The sequence below is a fragment of the Dendrobates tinctorius genome, unplaced genomic scaffold, assembly GCF_039654945.1.
Source record: "Dendrobates tinctorius isolate UK_male_01 unplaced genomic scaffold, ASM3965494v1 ptg000103l, whole genome shotgun sequence".
Lineage (NCBI taxonomy): Eukaryota > Metazoa > Chordata > Amphibia > Anura > Dendrobatidae > Dendrobates > Dendrobates tinctorius.
The window spans coordinates 31,681,990-31,707,951 of NW_027361771.1; the positions used below are offsets into that span (position 1 = coordinate 31,681,990).

General features: G+C 41.5%; 1 protein-coding gene across 2 annotated transcripts in view; it reads left to right on the forward strand.

Moving 5' to 3' along the window:
- Positions 1-25,447, forward strand: part of GCGR (glucagon receptor) — a 141,310-nt gene extending 115,863 nt beyond the window's left edge. For both annotated transcript variants that reach the window (XM_073588194.1, XM_073588195.1), the window contains exons 7-14: positions 1,759-1,912; positions 3,068-3,221; positions 4,983-5,043; positions 7,023-7,092; positions 14,125-14,213; positions 14,351-14,489; positions 14,569-14,610; positions 24,465-25,447. In XM_073588194.1, coding sequence (XP_073444295.1) covers positions 1,759-1,912; positions 3,068-3,221; positions 4,983-5,043; positions 7,023-7,092; positions 14,125-14,213; positions 14,351-14,489; positions 14,569-14,610; positions 24,465-24,749 — 994 coding nt within the window. In that variant the 3' untranslated portion in view covers positions 24,750-25,447. The remainder of the gene's footprint in view (positions 1-1,758; positions 1,913-3,067; positions 3,222-4,982; positions 5,044-7,022; positions 7,093-14,124; positions 14,214-14,350; positions 14,490-14,568; positions 14,611-24,464) is intronic.
- The last annotated feature ends 515 nt before the right edge of the window (positions 25,448-25,962 follow it).

Below are 25,962 nucleotides of genomic sequence, written 5' to 3' on the forward strand. Positions count from 1 at the left end.
AAGAATATATCTTGCCACAAACACACCAGCACCATCAGGACCATAAATCAATGCAGCTTCAAGACAGAAGTTCAATACAAAAAGCAATCACTGTTTTCCACAAGGCATTGGTGTGTTTGATTCATGAATATATCTTGCCACAAACACACCAGCACCATCAGGACCATAAATCAATGCAGCTTCAAGACAGCAGTTCAATACAAAAAGCAATCACTGTTTTCCACAAGGCATTGGTGTGTTTGATGCAAGAATATATCTTGCCACAAACACACCCGCACCATCAGGACATAAATCAATGCAGCTTCAAGACAGCAGTTCAAAACAAAAAGCAATCACTGTTTTCCACAAGGCATTGGTGTGTTTGATGCAAGAATATATCTTGCCACAAACACATCAGCACCATCTGGACCAAAAATCAATGCAGTATCGCAGAGCATCTTTATACTTACTGAACGCCCTTTTGGAAGCTGCAGAGGCACTGTCCCAGCCATCCTTCATCGCTGCGGCCACCTCATTCCAGAGCTGCCGGGTCACCACTGTGTCTTTGTACTGCTGGTCACGGCTGTCCCACAACGGGATACGCTCCTGAACAAGGGGGATCAGGTGCTCATTGTCTATGTACACCTCTTCGTCATCCCGTTGTGGAACCTAGAAAAAAAAAAACTTAGAATATTTGTAATTTTGTAGAATGAAAAAGATAGAAAAAGAAACAGAGAAGAAGCAAGATAAAAGATGAAAATAAAGACAGAAAAAAAAAAAGAACAGATTATATACTAACATTGTGTCTCCTCGCCATGACTTGACTACGCTGCTCCCGCTCAGAATCCTCCCGCTCAGACTGCTCCCTCTCAGACTGCTCCTGCTCAGACTGCTCGCGCTTAGACTGCTCCTGCACTTCACCTTCACTGGCCGTGTCCGATGTCTGTAAAGAAAAAGAAAATTGTAACGCATTTCTAGAGGCAGCTAAACTTACCCAAAGGCAGCAACATCCTCACCTCACGATCAACTTGGGCCAGTTCTTGCCGAGATGGCGAATAGACCGATCCAGAAGAAGACATGCTGAAATTTAAACAAAAAATACATTAGTACATTATAAAATTGAACAGGACACACAGACATTATGTTGAAGAATACTCACATTTTGGCTTCTGAAACTTGAATCCACAGTAGGAAAGCTCTTGTAGGTTCTTGTCTGGTCTCTGCAAGGCTATCTGTAGAGTATTTGTCTGACCCTGAAGACACCTTCTTTTATCTAGACTCCTCTCAAACAATGTTCCTTGTTTAGGGGGAGGTTTAGACAAGTGTCTAGACATTGTTTACACAAATCGCGTGCGCGCACAAAGCGCTGACGTGCGCGCATCCAAGCGCACGTCAGCGACCCCATAGACTGTAATGCTATTTTTGGGCGCACACGTGCGCGCGCGATTTTTTTAACGATGTAGGCGGAACAAAAAATGCAGCATGTAGCGTACGGCACGTCTGGATGCACACCTATAAAATGCGCAGCGCACACTAAACGCTGATGAGCGCGTACAATCGTAAGACCCTGCGACCACCATGTTAAAGATAGGGGAACATTGCGCGTGCGCCCGATAGAGCACGATGCACTGCGCGATAAAACGCTAGTGTGAAACCAGCCTAAGACTGTCTGTACTACACCAGTGCTGGAGACGGTTATGGATTGATTGTTGACCAGTAACCTTACCATTGAATGATTCCACAGTTATTATGTCTGATATCACATTTCCTTTCTTGCAGTAAACTCCATTGTATGAGGAATTACATTCACATCAACCTGTTCATCTCATTCATTCTGAAGGGAGTGTCTGTGCTAGTGATTGACGCCATGCTGAAAACTCGCTACAGCGAGAAGATTGAGGAGGAGTACCTACATGTCTGGCTTAGTAGTGAGGTGAGAGGTTATATGCTTGCATGAAGTCATTCTGTAAAGCCATATCATTGAGAAATAAAAAAGAAGAGCCTATGTTGGTGTTGTTGGGTTTTAGCATCTCTTTGGAATCTTTATACCTGTATGATCCATGTAATTTGTCATGTATAATCTTCAATGGTCCTTAGATTTCATTCAGTCATCCTTTTTCAGGTGCGTGTTCAATCTATGGTTTTTTATAAACAGAATGTGTACCTGTTATACTCTATGCAGCTGTTCACTTGTCCGTGTCCTTTTTTCTCCTATAAGTCTGCAAAAAATTATGGAAACATGCCATTTTGACCTGATTCATGGATTAAAATTACCCTCGTAAGTCTGTGGGTCCATCCATGTTCTGTCCATTTTAAACTTTGTAATGGAAAGGAGATGCTAAGCAATCATGTCTCTGTTGCATGAGATCAAGAGAATAAAGCTGGATTGGTGCTGCACTGACATCATAGTAGGGTCACCAGAACATTCTTTATCACATGTGCAGTATTAAAAACATTCTTTTAAAAAATACATTTAGGTAGAGAATCTCATTAAAGGTTTTGTCTGACACCTAAAATTTCCTTTGAAAATATCAATTTTTACACTCTTCCCACTTTTGTAGTTAGTTTCCTAATAAAATACCCTACACTTCTCCCTACCCTGCTAATCCCTAAATGTGTTTTATTTCTTTCACATCATTTGGCGTTTTGTTTAAGAGGATTCTCAAATGAAGTATTATCAGTTGGCTGGGGTTGCACTCACTTCCCCGCAGAGTCTATGAAACCGCCTGGAGTCATCAGGTTGAGGCACTGTGGTCACTTGCCACTTGTGATGAGCGAGTGTGCTTGTTACTCGAGATTTCCGAGCATGCTCGGGTGTTCTCCGAGTATCTTGGGCGTGCTCGTAGCTTTTGTTTGTGTTTCCGCAGCCGCATGATTTGTGGCTGCTAGACAGCCTAAATACATGTGTGGATTCCCTAGCCAACAGGCAATCCCTGCATGTGTTCAGGTTGTCTAACAATTCCTATCCAAAAATTTCAGTCACTTGCTTCCCAACTGAGCAAGCTCTTACGACTTTTAGCATTTATAAGTACTCTAGTCATCTCTGTAACGTTTTTACTTTCTACCCTTTTTACCTGCAAATGCCCAGGCTGGATGTCGAGCTGCGTCTGTTCTCATGCAATATGGAATAATCGCTAACTACTGCTGGCTGTTGGTGGAAGGGATATACCTACACAACCTTCTGGTCTTATCTGTGTTTTCAGAGAGAAGCTACTTTGCTTTGTATGTTTGCATCGGATGGGGTGAGTAAGGAAGTCACGCAGAAGAACTATTGATTTGTCCTACAAAACTACAAAGCTACTAGTATCAAAAATGTAGTGCTGAAGTACCCTTCCTATGTAGTAACTATATGTCATGTTTAATACAGAAGGCAACGTCACCACTCTCCGAGAAGTTGTAGTCACTACTGGTAATGGTGGGTGGAGAGGTCTACCAGTTTGGCTCGATTATCCAGCTGCCATCATATGGGTGATCACATGGATTGCCATCACAGATCCTATCGGCAAAATAACCAAACTTAAATAACAGTGCGGCAGATTTATAGTGAACAAAACTATCTAGACAATCAAAATCATATCTCTGCCAGATTCTTGATGAACTTCTTGTTTCTATACTGTGTGGACAGACTTCATGCTTCTGTAATGTCCTTCACCACAACACTTTTGAACATGACTATGGGGGTCCATTCAGCATGAATCAGGTTAAATATTTTGGGTAAGGCACAGTTTGACCAAGTAACATACTTTTTTGTATGGCCTTCACTTTGTGCAAAGGTGTACTATTATTATTGGAAATGCTGCCATATGGCTATCTTCCCACGATGAGTATTTGGTGAATTTTTGATGTTGCAGATTTTCTGCAACATTTGTGCACCTATTAGGTAAATTAGGTCACTTGCTTTGTTTATTGTGTTTTTATCAATTTTTTTGTCCTTTTGACATGTCATGTTTTACGTAAAGCTACTTTTTTTTTATATTGCCTGGTATTTTGATTTGATAAAACTTTATTGATGGTGTCATGTGCTTATTATATGTGTTTTTTACTTGTGGATTTTTAGCATGTCTGCATCTAATGCAATTTTATGGGAAAAAACTGCAACATAAAACTCAACATGTTGTGGGTTTAAAATACGCACCACAGGTCAGTTTACGCTGTGTGAAAAAATAACACAGTTGGCGTGAGAGTTCTATAAATTCCACCCACTTGACTAGAACTGTACAAACTGCGTTTTTTGCGCAACGAAAATACTCAGGGTCAAAATCTCAGCAAAAACGAATGGTGGGAACTTATCCAAAGGTAACATGATATTGCATGATATGCTTTTAAGATTCTTTGAGATAAAAGGCATTGCTGTTCTGTTGCTAATGTCAACTATGGAGTCCGCAGTGCCGCGTGCTTGATTTTACGAATTTGCCGGCAATGCATAATACAGTAATTTAAATGGCTGAACAAATTAATTAGAAAGAGTACAACAACTTTTGGCTTTGAATTCTTCTATTTCAATAAAATAATCGTTGCGAACTTTAAGAAATTCACCCTGGACTTGACCTGTATTCCAGAAGGGAATCACACAAGCAGCAATGCACTGATATATATCCATTGTGTGTATCTTTCTGCAGCCTAAATAATGGCTGCTACAAAGTTAGCTGCGTCTTGCTGGAGGCTTCACAGATCAAAGATCATTATTGTTTTATGTCTAGTACTGTAAAAGTATAAAAACATACGGGTAGTCCTAGGACAGAGAAGTAGCCCTTCTGCCGGATTGGTACTTCTTGCCGTGTATGTGAGCTGTCCCTATATCAGTGCCATAGGGGAATGATTTGCCTCTACCAGTGAGGTTGGGAACTTGACCTGATCGCTCATTAACCAACACCATCTGCTGTTGAGACACCAGTCCACCCCAGAACAACCAAGAAAGGACCTTGATTTAAGGGAATTAAAAATAAATCATTTCTCGGCCCTTTGGAATTATGTTACTTATTTAGTCCCATTGTCTTACACAGGTGCTCCTCTCTTATTCATCATTCCTTGGGTGGCTGTGAAATATACCTATGAGAATGTAATGTAAGTACATTTATTTTTTCTGGTAGTGGAAAAAAATATATATATTTTTTTCGATCCTTTGATGAACTGAATTAGAAATGCTTAACGTTTCTCTATATTCTTAAAGTGTCAATGTTTTACCTAAATAGTAAATAAAGTAAACTAAATCTCAAAAAAACACCAATAGTACGTCTGTTAAATATGGTCCACAGCATATATAAATAGATGTGATCAAAGGTTAAAAATCCAGGAAGGCTGTGTGTCCACAGGTAACAATCGCAGCCCCCATAGTTATTCAGATATGCAAGAACTCGTGTGAGCAGTGACATTACATCAGCAGAGACATAGCGACGGGATCACGGGTAATTCTGATGGAAGTTGATTCACATAAAATGAGGGCTGTTTATTTAAAAGCTGTTGCAGATGATAAGACTCATTACTGCTTGTCACAGGGACTGGCCAACTTCCTGAGAAGCTCTGGAGCAGAGCCAAATGTCATCAAACGTCTTTGAAACTCATGAATCTGCAGTGGAGCTATTATCTGGCACTTCTCCCCACTGCAAATCTTCATTATGCACTGGATTTATAACAATTCGGCGTTTCCCCGAGAGTAGTGATACTGAAATATTTCACTTTTCTCACTGGCCACACAATAAATTGACTTTATTAATCTAACATTTCAGCTTTGCTGTATAGACTGGGACAGAATCCAGCACATTCGCCTCAGAAGGAAACAACTATTAGTCAATATTGACTTATGTCTATGACTAGCCAAAAGTTTACTTAGAAATACAAGATGACTTAGGCTAGTTTCACACTAGCGTTCGGCAGAGCTGCAGAGGGTTGCGTAGTTCCTCTGTGAAGCTCCGCCCACTGCCGCACCTACTCTGGTCAGCTCCGCCTACGTCTGCATGCGGCCTGCGTACCTATCTTTAGCATTGGGAACACAGGCCGTGCGAATGTATGTGGGTACGTCCGCATGCGTCGTTTTGACGATGCAGCGACCCGCGTCGAACGCAACGTGTCGCTATTTGTTGCGGTCGCCGCATCGTCAAAACGACGCATGCGGACGCATCCGCATAGATCTGCACAGCCTGTGTTCCCAATGCTAAAGATAGATACGCAGACCGCATGCAGACGTAGGCGGAGCTGACCGGAGGAGGTGCGGCAGTGGGCGGAGCTTCACTGAGGAACTACGCAGCCCTCCGCAGCTCTGCCAAACGCTAGTGTGAAACAAAGTATTTTAAACCACATTTGGAGACATTTATGTGCAGTACACATACCCACATACCGTATACATACAGTTTGTGTATGTGGATAGTTGGTTAGTTGCCTTGTAGAAAGTCACATGGTCCTAGCAAGGCATAGTATACATACTTGACAACTCTCCGGTCAGTAAATTTTTCACGTCCCACTGATCTTGCCCAAATCGCCAAGACATAGTGAGCTACAATATTTCTTTATTCAGGCAGGCAGCAAAAGGAACATATGGGGGAGGTGAGTGCAAGACTTTGGAACAGGGCATGACTACATAAAAATAGCTGTGTGCTTGGCGTGCGGCAAATCATTTTTTATCTCAGATGTTTGCCTTGGAAAGTTGGCAAGTATGATAATAAGCATCTAAGACAAAAATATGTCATTGGACCCATAAATTAAAGCTGTATATTTTTTGTGTATAACAGTTTTCAATTGCAATTTTATACTAGAAGAGCCAATCTCCTGGATAAGGTGATACAAATGTTGTAATCAAAATGAAAAGGGTTAATGTTGATTCAGCGGTAGATTTGATCTTCCATTAGAATTCTCAAAGCCTTTAGGAGCCAAGTGAAATCTTTAGTAATTGGCCTGTATGGGAGGAATGATCATTGGATGATTAAGAAAAATCTTGGAGACAGGTTCAGTGCTCTTAATGACTATGGTACATCACGTAGAAGTGGTTGTCAAAATGCTTGACTCATGTAGAAATGGCTCTTAATCATGATTTTCATGTTCCGGTATAGGTGTTGGACCACAAATCACAACATGGCATTCTGGTGGATCCTACGGTCTCCTGTGTTCCTTGCTATACTGGTAATTCATTGTCGAAATTATACCCAATAAAATTGCCATATTACAAAAGAGTATGCAGCTTACTGTTAAAGGGTTAAAAAAGGAACCTCTGTTATTGAAATATTGCCCTATCTGGGACTTATAAAGGAAAGGCTAGTAAAGAGCTATAAAAGAATTCCAGAACATGCGACAAAAGTATCTATTTTACTTGAGTCTTTGAGGCATGAGACATTGTGTGCACTGAGCTTACAGATTTCAGGGGTGTATGTGTTTTCATTTGGCAGGGGAGAGTTGGTAGGCCCCCATACAAATAAGATAGATGGACACTTTAAAAAGATCCACATTTGGAGACATGACTGAGTTTTTTCCTCACCTGTAGCACAGATTCATTTCACTGCCCAAGTCTTATTTCTCTGCTGCCTTGCTAGCATTCAGCTGTGACCAGCATGGTAACCCAGTGACCTATTAACCGTGACCCAGAGATAAAGTGCTCAAACACTGGGATGTAAGATGGCGCAGTTCCAAGTCATCTAGTAGTCGCTACTACTCGCAGTACCTCAGTTATGTACAGCGATCTCGTGATTTAGAAAATGGAAGTGATGATAACATTTTTTTCACATACAGTAATTTATAATTAGAGCAGACAAGTGTAATATTGTTTAGAAACAATAGAAAATACATTGAAAACTAAAGGGTTGTTCCAGCAATATTAATCATTATTCAGTGGCTTAAAATCCCAACAAAAATACAGTTATCAAATGCAATCAATTTCCTTTTCCAAAGTTTTTATTAACTTTTATAGTAACTCAAGGGAGGGAAGAGGAGAGGGATGGGGATGGGAGTTTAGGTGGATGGGGATGGAAGGGGGATACGAAGGAAAGGGAACGGGAATGGAGAGGACTTATAGGGAAAGTTAATCAAGTCCCATAACAAAAGTATCGTCATGTATAATATAATGCTAGGAGCCTCACTCTGTCCGAAGCCTTTATAGACTGTGAAGGCGCGACGCGCCTGCGCAGTCTGGACCCCACAGAGTTATGCATCCAGGGATGAGGATTGTGGCCCAGGAGATCGCGGTATGCGTAAGCAATGAACGCATACCACGATCTCCGGCACAACAACTTACCTATCTGGTATTGCCATGGGGGTCTCTTCGGGCCGGAGGCCGGGATATGAATCTTCCGTCGGAAATGGTGCATGCCTACGCAGGATGGGAGCAGCATATGACAGAATGGGGATGCAGGATGGGAGCAGCACATTACAGAATGGGGGCGCAGGATGGGAGCAGCACATGACAGAATGGGGGCGCAGGATGAGAGCACCACATGACAGGATGGGGGGCAGAATTAGAGTAGCACATACCAGAATGGGGGCGCAGGATGGGAGCAGCACATGACAGGACGGGGATGCAGGATGGGAGCACATGACAGGATTGGGACGCAGGATGGGAGCACATGACAGGATGAGGGCAGAGGAAGAGAGTAGCACATGACAAGATGTAGGCGCACAAAACAGGATGAGGGCGCAGGATGGCGCCTGCACATGACAGGAAGGGGAAGCAGGATGGGAGCAGCACATGACAAGATTAGGGCGCAGGATAGAAGCAGCACATACCAGGATGGAGACCATATACCAATATAAATGCTCGCCACCCGGGCGTAGAACGGGTTCAATAGCTAGTTGCAATATACAACAAACATAGTTGTGGGAAAGCCAGTACATTTCTAGAAATGTCATCAAGGGAACAATTCAGTCCAACGAGCCCATTTTCTGGCAAACTTGTCATAACAATTGTGTCATGTCGGACACTATTCGCACCAGGGTGTCCGGCAGACAGCGGTAATACCCCATCCTACCTCTTGGTTCTCAGCGGCGCTGGTTGGTCTTCTGATCCGGCTTGGAATGGGTTAACTAGGTTGTCATTCTGGCTAAGGGCTTAGCCACGCCCTCTGTCTTTAAATTGTCCTGCATGACTATGGGCGTCGCCGACTATAGCTCTTGCCTTGTGCTAGCGATACCGGTCTGGAGTGGTGGTCTAAGGAGCATACAGTTTCTGGTGTAGTATATTCCGTTGTTGCCATTTTGCCTCCCTGAGTTGTATTTTTTGGTTGCCCTTGCACATTATTGTATTCTCCTGTGTGTACGCGGTGTGGTGCGTTTCCTTTATCCCTGTCCATACTTATTTGTGGGGTCTGGTGTTTGGTCTCCTCACTGGGTGGAGGGTGGTGGGTTCAGCTTAGGGCTGGACAGGAGACAAGGACAGGGTGGAGGCCCAGGCAGGCACACCTTCAGTGTAAACCCTGGGTTGAGGGACAGACAGGGTTTCCCCTAGTCTGAGGGACACCGCAGGGGCCCCAGGGTTTCAGCCTAAAGTTACCTAGGCTTCCCATGACAAATTGTTAATCACAGCAAATTTGTGTTCAAAAGATCTGTGAAGAGAAGTTTTGTCGATTATTTTTTGAATTGAGTGTGGTTCTGAGTTTTTCAAGTAAAATGCACTACTGTTCTTTGTTACTAGTATGATATGGACAATGATGTGTCTGAGAGATGGGTTTATTTCTTCCGTGTCTAGCGAAAGGACTGCTAGTTGCGGCAACAAAGGCAGATCTTTGGTTAGAATGGAGCTAATAAGACCTGAAATTTTTGCCAACATGGGTTTTATTTTCTCCAGCATTCGGATGAATGATCTGAGTTAATTAGAGACAATCTAGCAGGGGTAAAATACCATGTAGTAAGGAGCTTGTAGTTGGACTCCAGAAGCAACATGGAGATGGTGGATGAGTATGAGGGAGATTGGTAGTTCCCAATATTCGGGTTCAATGATCGAGTGAAATTCAGATTCCCATTTTAGCTTATCGTCCGATTTGACTAGCTTGGTGTTATTATTAAACCAAATATATATGTAACATAAACTCCAGAAGACTTTGTGTCCAATATTGCAAATACGGTTAATTACTGGTTCGGAGAAAAGTGTTTTTTTTGAGGAGGAAATTTTTGATTTGGTCTTTTAGAATTATAAATTGAAGGAGAGCAGATGAAGGGACATTGAAGTGGGATTTGATAAAGTTAAAGGAAAAACAATCTCTGTCATCATGGATGTCCTTTAATTTTTTAATCTCACATTCTGACCAAATGGGGTCAAGGTTTTGGTTGCTTAGTGAGGAAATGAAAGAAAGAGGTAAATCTTTTAACGAGTTAAACCTGATTGATCCCCTTTTTGGCTTTGATAGTTTTTCCAAGCTGTAATAGAGGCCAGATATATGGGATGTGTGCTGATGTTATTACTTTTGTTCAAAAATTGGTTTAAAACGCGCAGACTAAGTGGATTGTTTTTGTTAAAAGTGAGTTCAAGAGATTCGTTATGAAATGCAATCAATTTCCAGAAGAATGCTCTTCTCTAGATATCATCGACTGAAAATCTGCATTTTTGATGATTTTGCTTCCTGGTTTCCCACAAGTACATCCTGTACTATTTCCATGACAGGTCGCACATGTTTAGCATATTCCTGGGTATCCTCTTCTTAATTTCCAGTGACCCAGCTGATTGCACCGTCCTCTAAGCACAAGGAGGTCATGGGTACTATGTGCCGGTTGTTGGCAAAGAAGGAAAAGCTGTCCTCCTCTACAACTGCGCCGCTCCGCTATGTGATAGACGAAGCAGAGTAGGACTATTCATTACTAAACCAATGATTTTCCTCATGAAAAGCATGGACAGTTCTGTCCATATTTGTCAAATTAAATAATTAAAACCACCCTTTCTATATATACAAGATACAACTGGGTCTTTATCTACATTGTCTAAAAGATAAACTGTCTTTGTTTCCCACATCAACCAATCAGCACTCAGTTTTCATTTTTTAAAAAAATGAAAGCTGCACTGTGATTGGTTGCTATGGACGACAAAGAGCCAGGAGAGGACACATGGGGGAATATGTCTAAAACACATACAGAGCTGAAGCATGGAGTGTTAGAAACCTTGTGGTTCCCAGGGACCACCAGCAGATCCTATGAGCAGAGCGAGGAGTAGCTAATGTTATATGTGCATGGGGTAGAGCAAGGAGCCAAGAGAAGAAGCAGAGGGTTGTTTGAAATGTAGTTCACAGTGGTCACATGGGTAGCACTATAGGACCTCATATTGCCCGTGACAAGTAAACCCAAAAATTTAAAGTGAATCTGTCAGTAGGATCAATCCTCCTAAACCGTCTACATGGGCAGGTGTAGTATCCCACAAAGTGGCCATTTCTATGGGATACGGGATATATAGTGTGTTTTCACATAAATGCTGTGAATTTTTATGTGGACTGTGCATTTTACATACATTGTGAGACCTGCTGACAGGCAGCACAAAAAGGGTTAATCTTCTCCTCACAGGCTTGATCAGGTGACCCAGCTCAGTTTTAATTTGCAGAAGGTTCTGGAAAAACGCCTCAGGGCAGTCAGCCAATGACTGCAGCTCTACAGTCACATAAAAGAGGGAGGAGACAAGTCCTGTGAGATAGTTTTAATTTGAAGTGGGAGTTGGTGGTCAGACATCTTGAGAAGAGGAAGCCATTTTGTTTGTGAAGGAATTACCTACCTTATCCCTGCCGGCTTTGCTTAAAAAGGGGACTGACACGATAAGGGGAGTTAATAGTCTTCATATGAGGAAGACTACGATTGCACCTCTAGGAGGAAGAATTACCTCAGGGCAGAAACAGAGCACAGTGCTGAAGAAGAAATATTCAGACTTAATAAAAGCAGAGGTTACTAAGATCAGCCTGTCTGCAGGTACACAGCAATCATCAACTGTGAGTGTAATCCTGTACCTCAGTTTCCCGCTGTTTGTAAATAATAATTTGCCCAATTACCTTCAATAAAAAGACTTCTGTTTTAAATTCTTATGGCTGCTTCATGACAGAAGCTCAAATGCACCCACTACTACCACCATCATCATATTCTGCCTAGAGGCAGTTACTGTGCAAACATTGTATTGTGGAGTTTCCTATGTGTGTGTAATTTGAGAAGGAAAGACTCTTCTCCTGACAGAAAGCTTGGCCACCGTAAGATACATCATACCCTTTCAGGAGTACAACCCTCAGCCATAAACCACATGAGAACTCCACACAGGCAGGTCATTAAAAAGTTTAAAAAAATGATATCTTGATATCTACAATCCAATGTCTTATTCCCAAGAAACGCACATTTTCTCTTAATCTCTTAATATCTATGGGGAGAACATTGATCTGCATGAACATCTGCCCTCAGAGTTTATTTTAAATGAAATGGGGCAGTTACCAGTGAGAGACATGCTCAGGAGAGCAGACTGTCAGTCATTACTTGTCTCACACTGGTAACTCCCCTTTCATATGTTCAGGATGTCTGTATTAAAAATAACAGAAACAGACTGTACTGAACCTCCCTCCATTGCTTCTCTGCTTTTGATATGGTAATTTTTCACCGGTTGCAGCAATGACATCATGTCAACAGTGTGCCTGGGTTGTTGGTCCTGGAAAGAGTAAATCAGTTGTATTTATTATTTTTAACATTAACATATTAATAGCATGCAGAATAATGACAGGAAACCCCCATTAATCATTCAATTGGAGAAATGTTGATTTTTTTTTGGTAAATTTATCTACTGTTGGAACTCATCATGTAAGGGAATCTGACTATTCAATACAGAAAAGAGGGAGAAAACTCTGGTGGGATCTCTGCCTAATATTACGTTTTAAAATATTTTTTTTTGATACATAGCCATTTATGATCATCTTGACTATTGGAAGTGAATGCAGTAACAAAGCCCTACTTAACAATGACTGCCTACAAACAAAACCACTTACTATAATGAAAGGCCATGGAGGAATTAAGTGCCATAATATAATCTTCTCCTTCCTAATCTGAAAGTTCTTAAAGTCTTTTAAAATGATCTGTGGTCGACCAGTTTCACATAAAACCACAGAACTCTAGCAGGTATAGTCACATCAGAATTCAGGAGGGAGATCAAGTGATAAGAAAGCAATGTCATTAGATCCATCCTTGGGGATCTGGCTATTTCTGGCTTTCCTCAATGAGGAGGGAGAAGATCTTTTTTGCAATGTATCAATAATGACCTTCAGTAATAGCACCACTAGAACCTCACAAGATATATTTTTTTCAATCTGCTCCTCTAATTTATCATTACCAGATGAGAAGATCCATTGTTTACATATTTCAGTGTTACTGTTGTCTTGTAGCGTATCAGAAGGATGGAGACCTTGTGACAAGATTGCCTGGTTGGCTAGGTCCATTATACATGTGTGACATTCTTTTCGGGAACCAGTTCTCATTGTTTCTGCTTCAGTCACTGAGAGGCATTTCGCCTTTGTCGCAGGTGACAGTAAGTGACAATGTTGTGTCTCTATGTGATTCTCTGGGACTTCTGATGCAGTCCTGGCTGTGAGCTGTCTTAGGTTTCCAGCTGTTAACCCTGGACATCATTGCTGGCTATTTAAGTTCCATAATTCCTGTTGCCCATTGCCAGTTATAATTCTCCTAGAGCTGGTCCACATGTGTTTGTCTTTGCCCTGCTAATGTTTTCCTGTTATTTGGCCTTGGCCAATATCCTGACCATCCACCTGTCTCCTGGTTTTGACATGGCTTTCTGACCACCCTTTGCCAGCCAGATTCACGAGCTAGGCTACCACACACACTGCCCCATGACAATTTGCTGGTCTTTTAAACTAAACCAAAGCAGTTTATGTCAAAATACCAACAATTTTGTCCTTCAGCATTTATCATCAGGGCCATACTGATACGGTAATGGGTCCCAAAACCTAACATGAAGACAACACCATTTGGGTATGATGCTGTAATTTATCACTTGTCAATAGGGTCTAGTTCTATAAATTGATTCATGAATAACGTATTACACCCTATTAATTATATCTTGTGTGTACAATGATAAAACACAGATTATTATGCTGTGCACATGTTCTGCATAGATGGAGAATATCCTCTCACAATCCTTTCGTTCTTGTATGTCCAAGGAACCTTAATGACATCTTTCACTTGTCCATGTTTTCCTATTCCTTTCAGATCAATTTCTTAATATTCATGCGGATTATCCAGATTCTGTTGTCCAAGATGAGAGCTCATCAGATGAGGTACACAGACTATAAACTCAGGTGAGAGACATGTGAGCTCAGCAGGATGATAGCAAGGCTAAGGGACATTATGTTCACAACTGAAGGACTAGGTATTATGGGAAAACACCTATGTGTGTGACATACAAATCCTTGTTTCATACAATATCTCTCATCAGGTTGGCCAGGTCCACACTCACCCTGATCCCTTTGCTCGGAATACACGAGGTGGTTTTTGCATTGATCACAGATGAAACTGCACATGGTACTCTGAGGCTGGTTAAACTCTTTTTCGACTTATTCTTTAGTTCATTCCAGGTAGGTAGGTTCTCCAGATCTTTGTCGGTCTCCTATTCCCAGCAGAACCTCATAACATTAGTCAATGTTTTCTCCGCAGGGTATGCTGGTGGCTGTGCTGTATTGTTTTGTCAACAAGGAGGTAAGTGAGGGTATTTTAGAATGGGTGGTGGGTCAATTTAGCCTAAATAAAGACAGCAAAACTTCTATAAATAGCTCTGTTCAATGTTTTGCAAACAATTTTGTGCATTGTAATGTGTTTTTAAAGAGGAATTGTCAATCAATAAGACAAGGCCTAAGTAAATATAGCTAATCTCCAAGACATAAAAGGCAGCGTATGTCAGCTTAGTGGGCAACATACTGGAATTTGGATTTCTTCACAACTTCTAAGGTTTCATCAAAACAATCTCATGGCTAAAGGAAGCGATCCTGTAAATAACATGTGATTAAAGCATAACTCCATTTGGAAAGCTTGTTTTGAAGATTAAAACTGATGGCAGGAGATGCTGTCAGAATGGTAAGCTAGACCAGAAGCTAAAAGAACCGTCAGCTACTGAAGGCTCTTCTGCAAAGGAAAACGCTTATCAAAGCAGAGATAACAGTTGTTCTAAAAGAAGACCATACCATATAGATTACAGGGGTTGTCCTGGCTTGGGACAAAGGCTGCTGTCACTGCAGTAAGTGAAGACTGCCGAAACCCAGAAAGTCCTACAGACTTTTGTCCAAAGCCCAGACTGCCTCTTTGAAGTCAAGTGAAAGCCAAAACTTCAGGCATAGCTCGTTAGCCCCTTGTCCAGAGCCATTGAAAATGAGCAGCGAAACAGACACAGTGTAAATGTTAATTACTTAATCCTGCTTTCAGCATTAGCGGCCAACTACCCAATATGCATGGAGACCTGCTGATGATGTTAGAGTAGAGTCTGGAGACCCCCATACACATTAGACGAGTTCTAACACATTTAATGTGTATGAGTACCTTGACAATGGTGTGTTCACTGGTGATTTTTTCATTGTGACAAATCAGTGAGTTCTTGAGGCTTTATGACACGAAGAAAATAGGGTTTAACACAAATCTACATTTTCAATTTTCAGTAAAGTTTGTCCTTACAGATCTATTAATCTACTTACTTGCAAAACTAAACATTGCAGAGAAAACTTGAACAAAGTAAATAAAAATGTTATAAAATTAGAAATCATTCTGGCACCTTGCAATTAATCTTCGTGCACTAAGATTAGTACAAAAAGGCAAATATTTTCATTATCCTGAGGGTTACATATTAGTAGGGCTGCTTCCTGAAAGCTGGGTGCCCAAAGACTTGGCTGCACAGAGGATTCCAATGGGCACGCTCCACTGCATGCTCATACACTACATACTGTATGCATGCCATATGTGTATTTTCTGTAAATTCAGTGATACGTTCGTTGTGATAATTGTCCATGGCCTCCACTTTGCGGCGCGGACTCCTGCTTCCTGCTCAGGACATCTGCATCTTTATTTATAGAGAAGATATGTAAATCATTGTCTATCTGTAAACACAATCTTGAGCCAAGCTTTAATGGAAGATTTGTACAGATGTGGGACTTGGAGAGAGCAGCCTCAATAATGGAGCAAACACATATAATAATGAGAGGAGATATGGGGGGGAGGCTTGGCCTTATCAGGCATGTAAATATGCATACATGGCCCCCAGCCCCACTACTGTATGCAAAAATGGTTCTAAGTGATGGGTAAGTGATGTACTTCTACATAAAGATGCTGAGCTGAGAAGGTCACAAATGTATTCCTTTATTTTAGAGATAGTACCCCTTAACCTCTTTACCACAGCCTGTTTTCACCTTTTCTAACCAGGCCAATTTTTACAATTCTGACCACTGTCACTTTATGAGGCAATAGCTCTGGGGCATTTCAACGAATCCGGGTGATTCTGAGATTGTTTTCTCGTGACATGTTGTATTTCATGATAGTGGTACAATTTCTTCAATATGACTTGCATTTATTTGTGAAAAAAAACGGAAATTTGGAGAAAATTTTGAAAATTTTGCAATTTTCCAAATTTCAATTTTCATGCCCTTAAATAACAGATATGGCACACAACAAACTTAATAATTAACATTTCCCATATGTTTACTTTACATCAGCACAATTTTGGAACTAAAATTTTTTATGTTAGGAAGTTATAAGGGTTAAAAGTTGACCAGCGATTTCTCATATTTACACTATTTTTTGGGACCACATCACATTTGAAGTCACTTTGGGGGGTCTATATGATAGAAAATACCCAAAAGTGACACCATTCTAAAAACTGCACCCCTGAAGGTGCTCAAAACCACATTCAAGACGTTTATTAACCCTTCAGGTGCTTCACCAAAATTTTTGGAATGTTAAAAAAATGAACATTTAACTTTTTTCACAAAAAATTTACTTCAGATGCAAATTTTTTTATTTTACCAAGGGTAACAGGAGAAATTGGACCCCAAAAGTTGTTGTACAATTTATCCTGAGTACGCTGATACTCCATATATGTAGGTAAACCACTGTTTGGGCGCATGGCAGAGCTCGGAAGGGAAGGAGCGCCGTTTAACTTTTCAATGCAAAATTGGCTGGAATTGAGATTGGACGCCATGCCGCGTTTGGAAAGCCCCTGATGTGCCTAAAAAGTGGAAACTGCCCACAAGTGACACCATTTTGGAAACTAGACCCCCTTAGGAACGCATTTAGATGTGTGGTGAGCACTTTGAACCCACAAGTGCTTCAAAGAAGTTTATAACGTACAGCCGTAAAAATAAAAAATCATATTCTTTTACAAATGTGATCTTTTTGCCCCCAATTGTTTAATTTCCCAAAGGTAACATGAGAAATTGGACCCCTCAAGTTCTTTTGCAATTTGTCCTGAGTACGCTGATACCTGATATGTGGGTGTAAACCACTGTTTTGGCACATGGCAGAGCTCGTAAGAGAAGGAGCGCCGTTTTACTTTTTCAACGCAAAATTGGCTGGAATTGAGATCAGATGCCATGTTGCGTTTGGAGAGTCCCTGATGTGCCTAAACAGTGGAAACCCCCCAATTCTAACTCCAATCCTAACCCCAACACACCCCTAACCCTAATCCCAGCCCTAACCATAACCCTAACAACAAACCTAACCCTAACACACCCCTAACCCTAATCCCAACCCTAACCCTAATCCCAACCCTAACTCTAATCCCAACCCTAACCCTAATCCCAAACCTAACCCTAATACCAACCCTAACCCCCAACTCTAGCCTCAACCCTAACCTTAGCCCCAACCCTTACCCTAACTTTAGCCCCAACCCTTACCCTAACTTTAGCCCCAACCCTATCCCTAACTTTAGCCCAACTCACTTTAACCCAACGCTAACCCTAATGGGAAAATGGAAATAAATACTTTTTTTAGTTTATTATTTTTCCCTAACTAAGGGGGTGATAAAAGGGGGTTTGATTTGCTATTGAGCACTGTGATAGGGTCTATCACAGTTATCAAAATGAACCAATAGGGAAAATCTATTGTTGCTGGGTGCTGATGGGCATGCGCCCGCCATTTTCTCCCGGAAGAAGAAGCCGGCAGCTCGGGGGATTTCAGGGGGGCCTGTAGGGACAACGGAGCTACCTGAAGGGTGATTGGGGGACCGGAGGACCCTATTTCTCTCTCCTCTGATGTGCGATCACATCAGAGGAGAGAGAAATTAAATTGAAAATCAGACTTTTTTTTTGCGGGCGCCGTTACACCATTAATAACGGCGATCGCAACACAGGGGTCTGTAAAAACCGACCCGAATCATGTTCTCTGGGGTATCGCCTACCCCCGGCAACTGAGACCCCGGAGAAATTCCAACGCTGGGGGGCGCTATAATCTTAAACTTCAGCGCCATTAAAAAGCGGCACTGTGGTTTAAGTACCCTTAACTGTTGCCGTTAAAAGGTGTACCGGCGGTCGTTAAGGGGTTAAATGTAACTCTCATCATTCTTCCCTGCTCGTGCCGATCACTGGCAGGGCAGGGGAGAATGATGAGAGCCATGTTCAGCACCCAGTGCCGGGGAGCAGCGCTTACTGCAACGCTTCTTCCCTGTTGTCCGTCCGTGTTGTACTGATGCAGCACACACATGCCACACGTGTGCCGCAAGTATTGCGCACACGGACACTGACATCTCCGGTACCGGAAATATCAGGACGTGTGAAAGAGGTGTTATAGTGGGTTTTTATGTTTGGCAGCTGTCACACTCTAAAAGACGCTTTTTATTACAAAAATAGTTTTTGCATCATCACATTTTGAGAGCAATAATTTTTCCATATTTTGGCCCACAAATTCATGTGAGGTCTTGTTTTTGCGGGACGAGTTGATGTTTTCACTGGTACCATTTTCAGGCACATGACATTTTTGATCGCTTTCTATTCCAATTTTTGTTAGACAGAATGAGCAAAAACCAACAATTCATGAATTTCTTTAGGGGGGGCGTTTACACCGTTCCATGTGCGGTAAAATTGATAAAGCGTTTTTATTTTTCGGGTCGGTACGATTACAGCGATACCTCATTTATATCTTTTTTGATGTTTTGGCGCTTTTATACAATAAAAACTATTTTATATAAAAAATAATTATTTTTGCATCGCTTTATTCTGAGAGCTATAACTTTTTTATTTTTTTTTGCTGATGATGCTGTATGGGGGCTTGTTTTTTGCATGACAAGATGACGTTTTCAGCGGTACCAAGTTTATTTATATCCGTCTTTTTGATCGCGTGTTATTCCACTTTTTGCTCGGTGGTATGATGAAAAAGCATTGTTTTTTTGTCTTTTTTTATGGTATTCACTAAAGGGGTTAACTAATGAGACAGTTTTATAGGTCGGGTCGTTACGGATGCGGCGATACTAAATATGTGTACTTTTATTGTTTAGATTTTTTTTATTCAAATATTTATTGACAGATTAAATATTGATTTTTTTATTATTATTTTTAAAAATATTTTTACAATTATTTATAGTTTTTTTATTTCAGTCTTACGTTTACACTCTGTCCCACTATGGGACACTCATTTTATGCAGGCTGATCGCTTCTATAGCATGCAGATCTGCATGCTGTAGAAGCTGTCAGTGCTGCATGCATTTTACACTGACCTGAGAGACTTCCTGTCATGCGCCGTGATGACGGCGCATGACAGGAAGTCTCTCAGTTCTGGAGACTCGGATGTCGTCATGACGACATTGGGTCTCCATGGCAGCGATCGGGACCCCGCATCATGCCGCGGGGTCTCCAATAGAAAGGCAGAGCAGCTGTCAGCCCCTGTGCCAGCTTCGGGGGTTAAAGTGCCGGGAGCGGTCTGTGATGGCTTCTGGCACTTAATGACACCCGGCTGCGATCAGCCGCGCTCACGACGCTAATGATGTACTATCCCGTCCATAGGCAGTAAGTCCCAGGGCACATGGATGGGATAGTACGTCCACTGTCAGAAAGGGGTTAAATATGTGTGTTACATCACACAAAATAGTTAATAAATAACATTTCCCACACATCTACTTTACAGCAGCACAGTTTTTGAAACATAATTTTTTTTTGTTAGGAAGTTATAAGGGTTAAAAGTTGACCAGCGATTTCCCATCAACAAAACTTACAAAACCATTTTTTTAGGGATCACGTCACATTTAAAGTGACTTTGAGGGACCTATATAATAGAGAATACCCAAAAGTGACACCATTCTAAAAGCTGCACTCCTCAAGGTGCTCAAAACCACATTCAAGAAGTTTATTAATCCTTTCAGGTGCTTCAGAGGAATTAATGGAATGTGGAAGAAAAAAATAACATTTAACTTTTTTCACAACATTTTTTATTTTCACAATGATAACAGGAGAAAATAGACCCCAAAATTTGTTGTGCAATTTCTCCTGAGTACACTTATACCCCATAAGTGGGGGTAAACCACTGTTTGGGCACACACCTTGGGCTTGGAAGGAATGTAGCACCGTTTGACTTTTTGAATGCAAAATTGGCTGGAATAGAGAGCAGACGCCATGTCGTGTTTGGAGCGCTCCTGATGTGCATAAACAGTGGAAACCCTCCACAACTGACCCAAGTTTGGAAACTAGACCCCTCAAGAAACTTTTTTAGATGTGTGGCGGGCACCTTGAACCCCTAGGTGCTTCACAGTAGTTTCTTACGTTGAACCGTGAAAATAAAAATATCACATTTTTCACCCGAAAATTATTTTTAGCCCCAAATTTAGGATTTTCACAAAGATAACGTGAAATTGCACCATACAATTTGTTGTTAAATTTATCCTGAGTATACCGATACCCCATATGCAGGGAAAACTACTATTTTGGCGTACGTCTGAGCTCAGAAGGTAAGGCGCGCCATTTGACTTTTTGAATGTAAAATTTGCTGGAATAATTAGCGAGCGCCATATTGCACTTAGAAAACCCTGATGTGCCTAAACAGTGGAAACCGTTCACAAATGACACTATTTTGGAAACTAGTCCCCTCAGGGAACGCATATAGTTGTGTGTTGAGCATCTTGATCATAGAAGTTTATAATGTGGAGCTGTGAAAATAAAAAAAAATCACATTTTTCACACAAATGTTTTTTAGCCCCCACATTTTGGATTTTCACAAGGGTAACAGGAGAAATTGCACCGTACAATTTGTTGTTCAATTTCTCCTGAGTACACCAATACTCAATATGTGGAGGTAAACTACTGTTTGGGCGCAGGGCTCGGAAAGGAACGAGCACCATTTGACTTTTTGAATGCAATATTTACTGGAATCATAAGTCGACTCTATGTTGAGTTTGGAGTGCTCCTGATGTGCCTAAAAAGTGGAAATTCCCTACAAGTGAACCCATTTTAGAAACTAGAGGCTTCAAGGAACTTATTTAGATGTGTAGTAGGTACCTTGAACCCCCTAGAAGTTTACAATGTTGAGCGGTGAAAATAAAAAAAGAATGACAAGGGTAACAAGAGAAAATGGACCTCAAAATTTGTTGTGCAATTTCACTTGAGTATGCAGATACCCCATATGTGGGGAGAAACTACTGTTTGGGCGCACGGCAGGGCTCAGAAAGGATGGAGTGACATTTTGGAATGCAGATATGGATGGAATGTTTTGTGAGTGTCATGTCACATTTGGAGAGCCCCTGATGTGCCTAAACATTGGAAACCCCCCACAAGTGACTCCAGTTTGGAAACTTGTACAATTTCTCGTGAGTACACAAATACTCCTTATGTGGTAAAAAACTACTTTTCAGGCACAGTGCAAAGCTTAGAAGGGAAGAAGATGTTGCTGAACTGGTTTGAGGGTCCGGTGCCATGTCACATTGGTAGAGCCCCTGAGGTGCCAAAACAGCAGAATTCCCTATAAATGACCTCATTTTTCAAACTACACCTCTCAATAAATTCATCTACGGGTTCAGTGATCATATTGACACAACAGGTGTGTCACAGAATTTTATACCATTGGGAAGTGAAGAAAAAATAATGACATTTTTACCACCAAAATTTTTTTTTAACCCCAAATTTCACATTTTCACATTGGGAAACTGGTAAAACTTTGTCCCACAATTTCTGCTGAATGGGGAATACCCCATATCTGGCTGTATAGTACTGCTTAGCCATAAGGTGAGACTCAGAAGTGATGGAGCGCTATTTTCCTTCTGGAGAACAGATTTTGGTAGAATAGTTTGCAGACTCCATATACAAAGCCCCAAAGTGCTAGAAGAGCAGAATCCCCCCTCAAGTGATCCCATTTTGGAAATTATACCCATTTGGGAATGTATTTACAGATGTAGTGACGATTTTTACTCCACGATTGTTTTCCAGAAACATGCAGCAATGGATGTTGCTGAGTGAAAATTGCAAACTTCCATTGCAGTGACCAGTATGTTGCAGTTACTAGGACGAGTACATTGTAGTCACCAGTATATTGTAGTGCCCAGTATGTTGTGGTGCCCAGCTCATGGTTCTTGAGACACACACCTGTAAATTAAACAGTCTGTCATTGCTACAGAAATGCCAAACATGTGGGTGCTAAATGTGGTTTGGGCACACTGAGGCTCAGAAGTGAGGGGGCATTTGGATATGGGAATGCAAAATTTGATGAATTTCTTTTTGTGGGCAAGGAGCTATAACGCTTATCCAGAGCCTTTATACTACCACTATAAACTATACAAAACCTACAAGAGAAAAAATGAGCAAAAACCCTACACTGTCTAAAATTAAAAACCTTAAGATGTGTCAATGTTGACCTTAGTGTGTGAATAAGGGCAGACAAAAGGACAGGGTTCCAACCAGTGGAACACCAGTCTGGGGAAGCCTTATATACAATTTCCAGCTCAGGAGAGGGAGGCCACACCCCGGCTTGCACAGAATGCAATAATACAAAGAAAAAAACACAAAAATTGAGCTTGACTTGAGTTAGTACACATGCAGAACATAAACGCATGTTCACATTGGCCACAAAACATATAAAACCTACAAGAGAAAAAATGAGCAAAAACCCTGCTGTAACTAAGTAAATAAAAAGTAAAAAGTACATTTAAATTACACAGACTTTTTAGTAATCCTTTTTTGATAAAAAAAAATATCATAAAAGCCATCCTACCACGACAAGGTAACTCTGATTGGGACAGTCCTACACTGTCTAATATTAAAAACCTTACCATGTGTCATGGTGCGAATAAGGGTAGACAAAAGGACTGGGCCCAACCAGTGGAACACCAGTATGGGGAAGCCTTACAAACAATGTCCAGCTCAGAAGAGGGAGGCCACACCCCAGCTTGCACAGAATGCAATAATACATAAATAATAGTAATAAACTATACTATACTACAGATGATGGGGACTTGATTTTTTGTGGATTGAGTTGAAGCTTTTGTTGGGTACATTTTAAATAGTATTTGGGATCACATTTATCCGGCGCTCTACGCTAAGCACTTACATCGGGGTTTCCATCTTAATCTCTGAGTGACATGATTCAGATGAAACCCCCCCCCCCCGAGAGAGGCACTCACTATAATGATGAATCAGAGTTACTCTGGTCTCAATCTGGTCTCTGTTCAGCAGTGTCCATCTTTTCAGGAGTGCAAAATGCTGTAGATAAGCCCCAATGTAACCTGAAAGATAAGAAAAAAGAGGTAGATTATACTCACCCCGGCTTTCGGTTCGGTCCGATGGGTGTCGCGGTCCGGCGACTCCCATCTTCATACGATGCGGTCCTCTTCTTTCCTTCCTGTCGTGGCTCCGGCGCAGGCGCACTGCACTGCCCTGTTGAGGGCAGAGCAGAATACTGCAGTGTGCAGGCGCCGGACCTCTCCCGGCGCTTGCACACTGCAGGGCTCTGATCTGCTCTCAACAGGCCAGAGCAGTGCGCCTGCGCCGGAGCCACGACAGGCAACAAAGAAGAGGACAGCATCGTATGAAGATGGGAGGCGCCGGACCGGACCGCGACACCCATCGGACCGGACCGCCCCCCCCCCCCCCCGGTGAGTATAATCTAACTCTTTTTTCTTATCTTTCAGGTTACATCGGGGGCTTATCTACAGCATTACAGAATGCTGTAGATAAGCCCCTGATGTCGGTGCCAGCAGTTCATATTCGAAAAAGGGATGACAGATTCCCTTTAAGAGGATAAAAGTTTTGATGGGAGAGCTTCTTAAATTTTTCTATATGTTTGCCAGATGCTAGTATTACCATTACCTCCCCAAAATCTAGAGTGTTAAATATTTTTACATATACAACATATATATTTTTATAATATGTAAAGCAGAGAAAATGTACAAGGATTTTGAAGATCATACCCTCCATAGCGAAATATGAGAAGACAGATACTGAAAAGACAGCACATATAATACCAGTACAGACATAGTAGTGCTGGATTGCATGCAGTCTACTACACAATTGATTTGTGAGGAGGCTAGCACAAGGCAAGTGATATATGTTCCTTTTTTTTGTCTGCCTTCTTTAACAGTCGCTCAATCTATCCACCCACAGGTCCAGTACGAGCTTCTGAAAAAATGGAAACTTTGGAAACTTGGTAAAGATATTGAAGAGGAATACAAACATACAAACAGCCAAACCCCTAGAGCCGGACTCGGAAGCATCTGTGAAAAACACAAATTGGTCGATAGCTGTAACAATGGTGCCGGAAAGTCACGAAACAGTGAAAGCACATGGTATCATGAGAAGATGGGCAGCAGTACCACAGAGCAAATCACCCTGAGTGAACGCCAACACAGCTTTGAGTACCCCGATAGCAGCTCGGAGCATGTCCTCTAGACCATGCTAGGTCCCTGTTTATCCTGAAGCATGGATCTACATGAGGGAATGAGGAGATTTTAGACTGTGCCGTAAAAATGCTTGTGCAGATGGAAAGAAACCATGAACAAGTTCTACCTTGGATTTTGACATTTGTTGTAAAGAAGATGACAGGTATGAGCCATTTTAGCTAAGATCTAAATTGACAAAAAACAGGAGGAGAAAACGCCGAGGTGAAGTAACGTAACCGTGTTTTTGGACACATAAGCTTTAGGTTCTATGATTTTCATAACATTTGAGCAGTATTACATGACTAGACCAATGTTGTGAGGTGTCTTGTCAGAGAACCTGATCTGGATGCACACCACATGCTATTACTCAGACATACCTCTGTCCACACATTCTCATTGCCCAGAAGTGGGAGGCATCACGGCCTTCTAACAAATGAAGACTTTTCCGCTCTATGAACTAGTCGATATAGAGAAGACACTGATTGTAGATATGTTGACTCCTGAACAAGATCAACAGAACCAAATGACTATATGAATATAACAAATACATGTCTTGTAAAAAAGTTGCACAAAGTCATAGAAAGTTGTTTTATTTTAACTTAAAAATACATTTATGTTGCTCTGATTGTCAGTAACGCAAAGGTCTGTTCGTGAGCTTCTGTAACCATTTGTCTGAGCTGCTCTACAAGTTAAATATGCTTTCTTGTGTGTCTGTTTCCACATTCTCCTCTTTAATATTTAAAGGGGTTGTCCGGTACTTTAATCCTTAGGATAGGTAGTAAATACCAGATTGGTGGTGGTGCAACATGCGGCACCCCCACCGATCAGCTGTTCCCAGTGCTGGCTTTATGTGCTTAGTTGTGGTGCAGAACAGCACAGCTCCATCAACTGTATAGTGGTCGTGGGCGAGTACTGCACATTCACATTCAAATAAATTGGGGTGGAACCGCAGTACCCCGCTGCAGCTACTATGCAGTTGACGAAGCTGTGCTGTTCTACTCCACAACTAAGCACATAAAGCCAGCTCTGGGAACAGCTGATTAGTGGGGGACCTGGATGACTCACCCCCACGGATCTGGTATTTACTACCTAACCTAAAGATAGGCCATCAATATCAAAGTACCAGACAACCCCTTTGGATGACTACTACGCCCCACTGGTCTTCATCAGCTCTTAACAATAAAACAACATTTTATTACATAACATTTAAAGCATCACTTCAA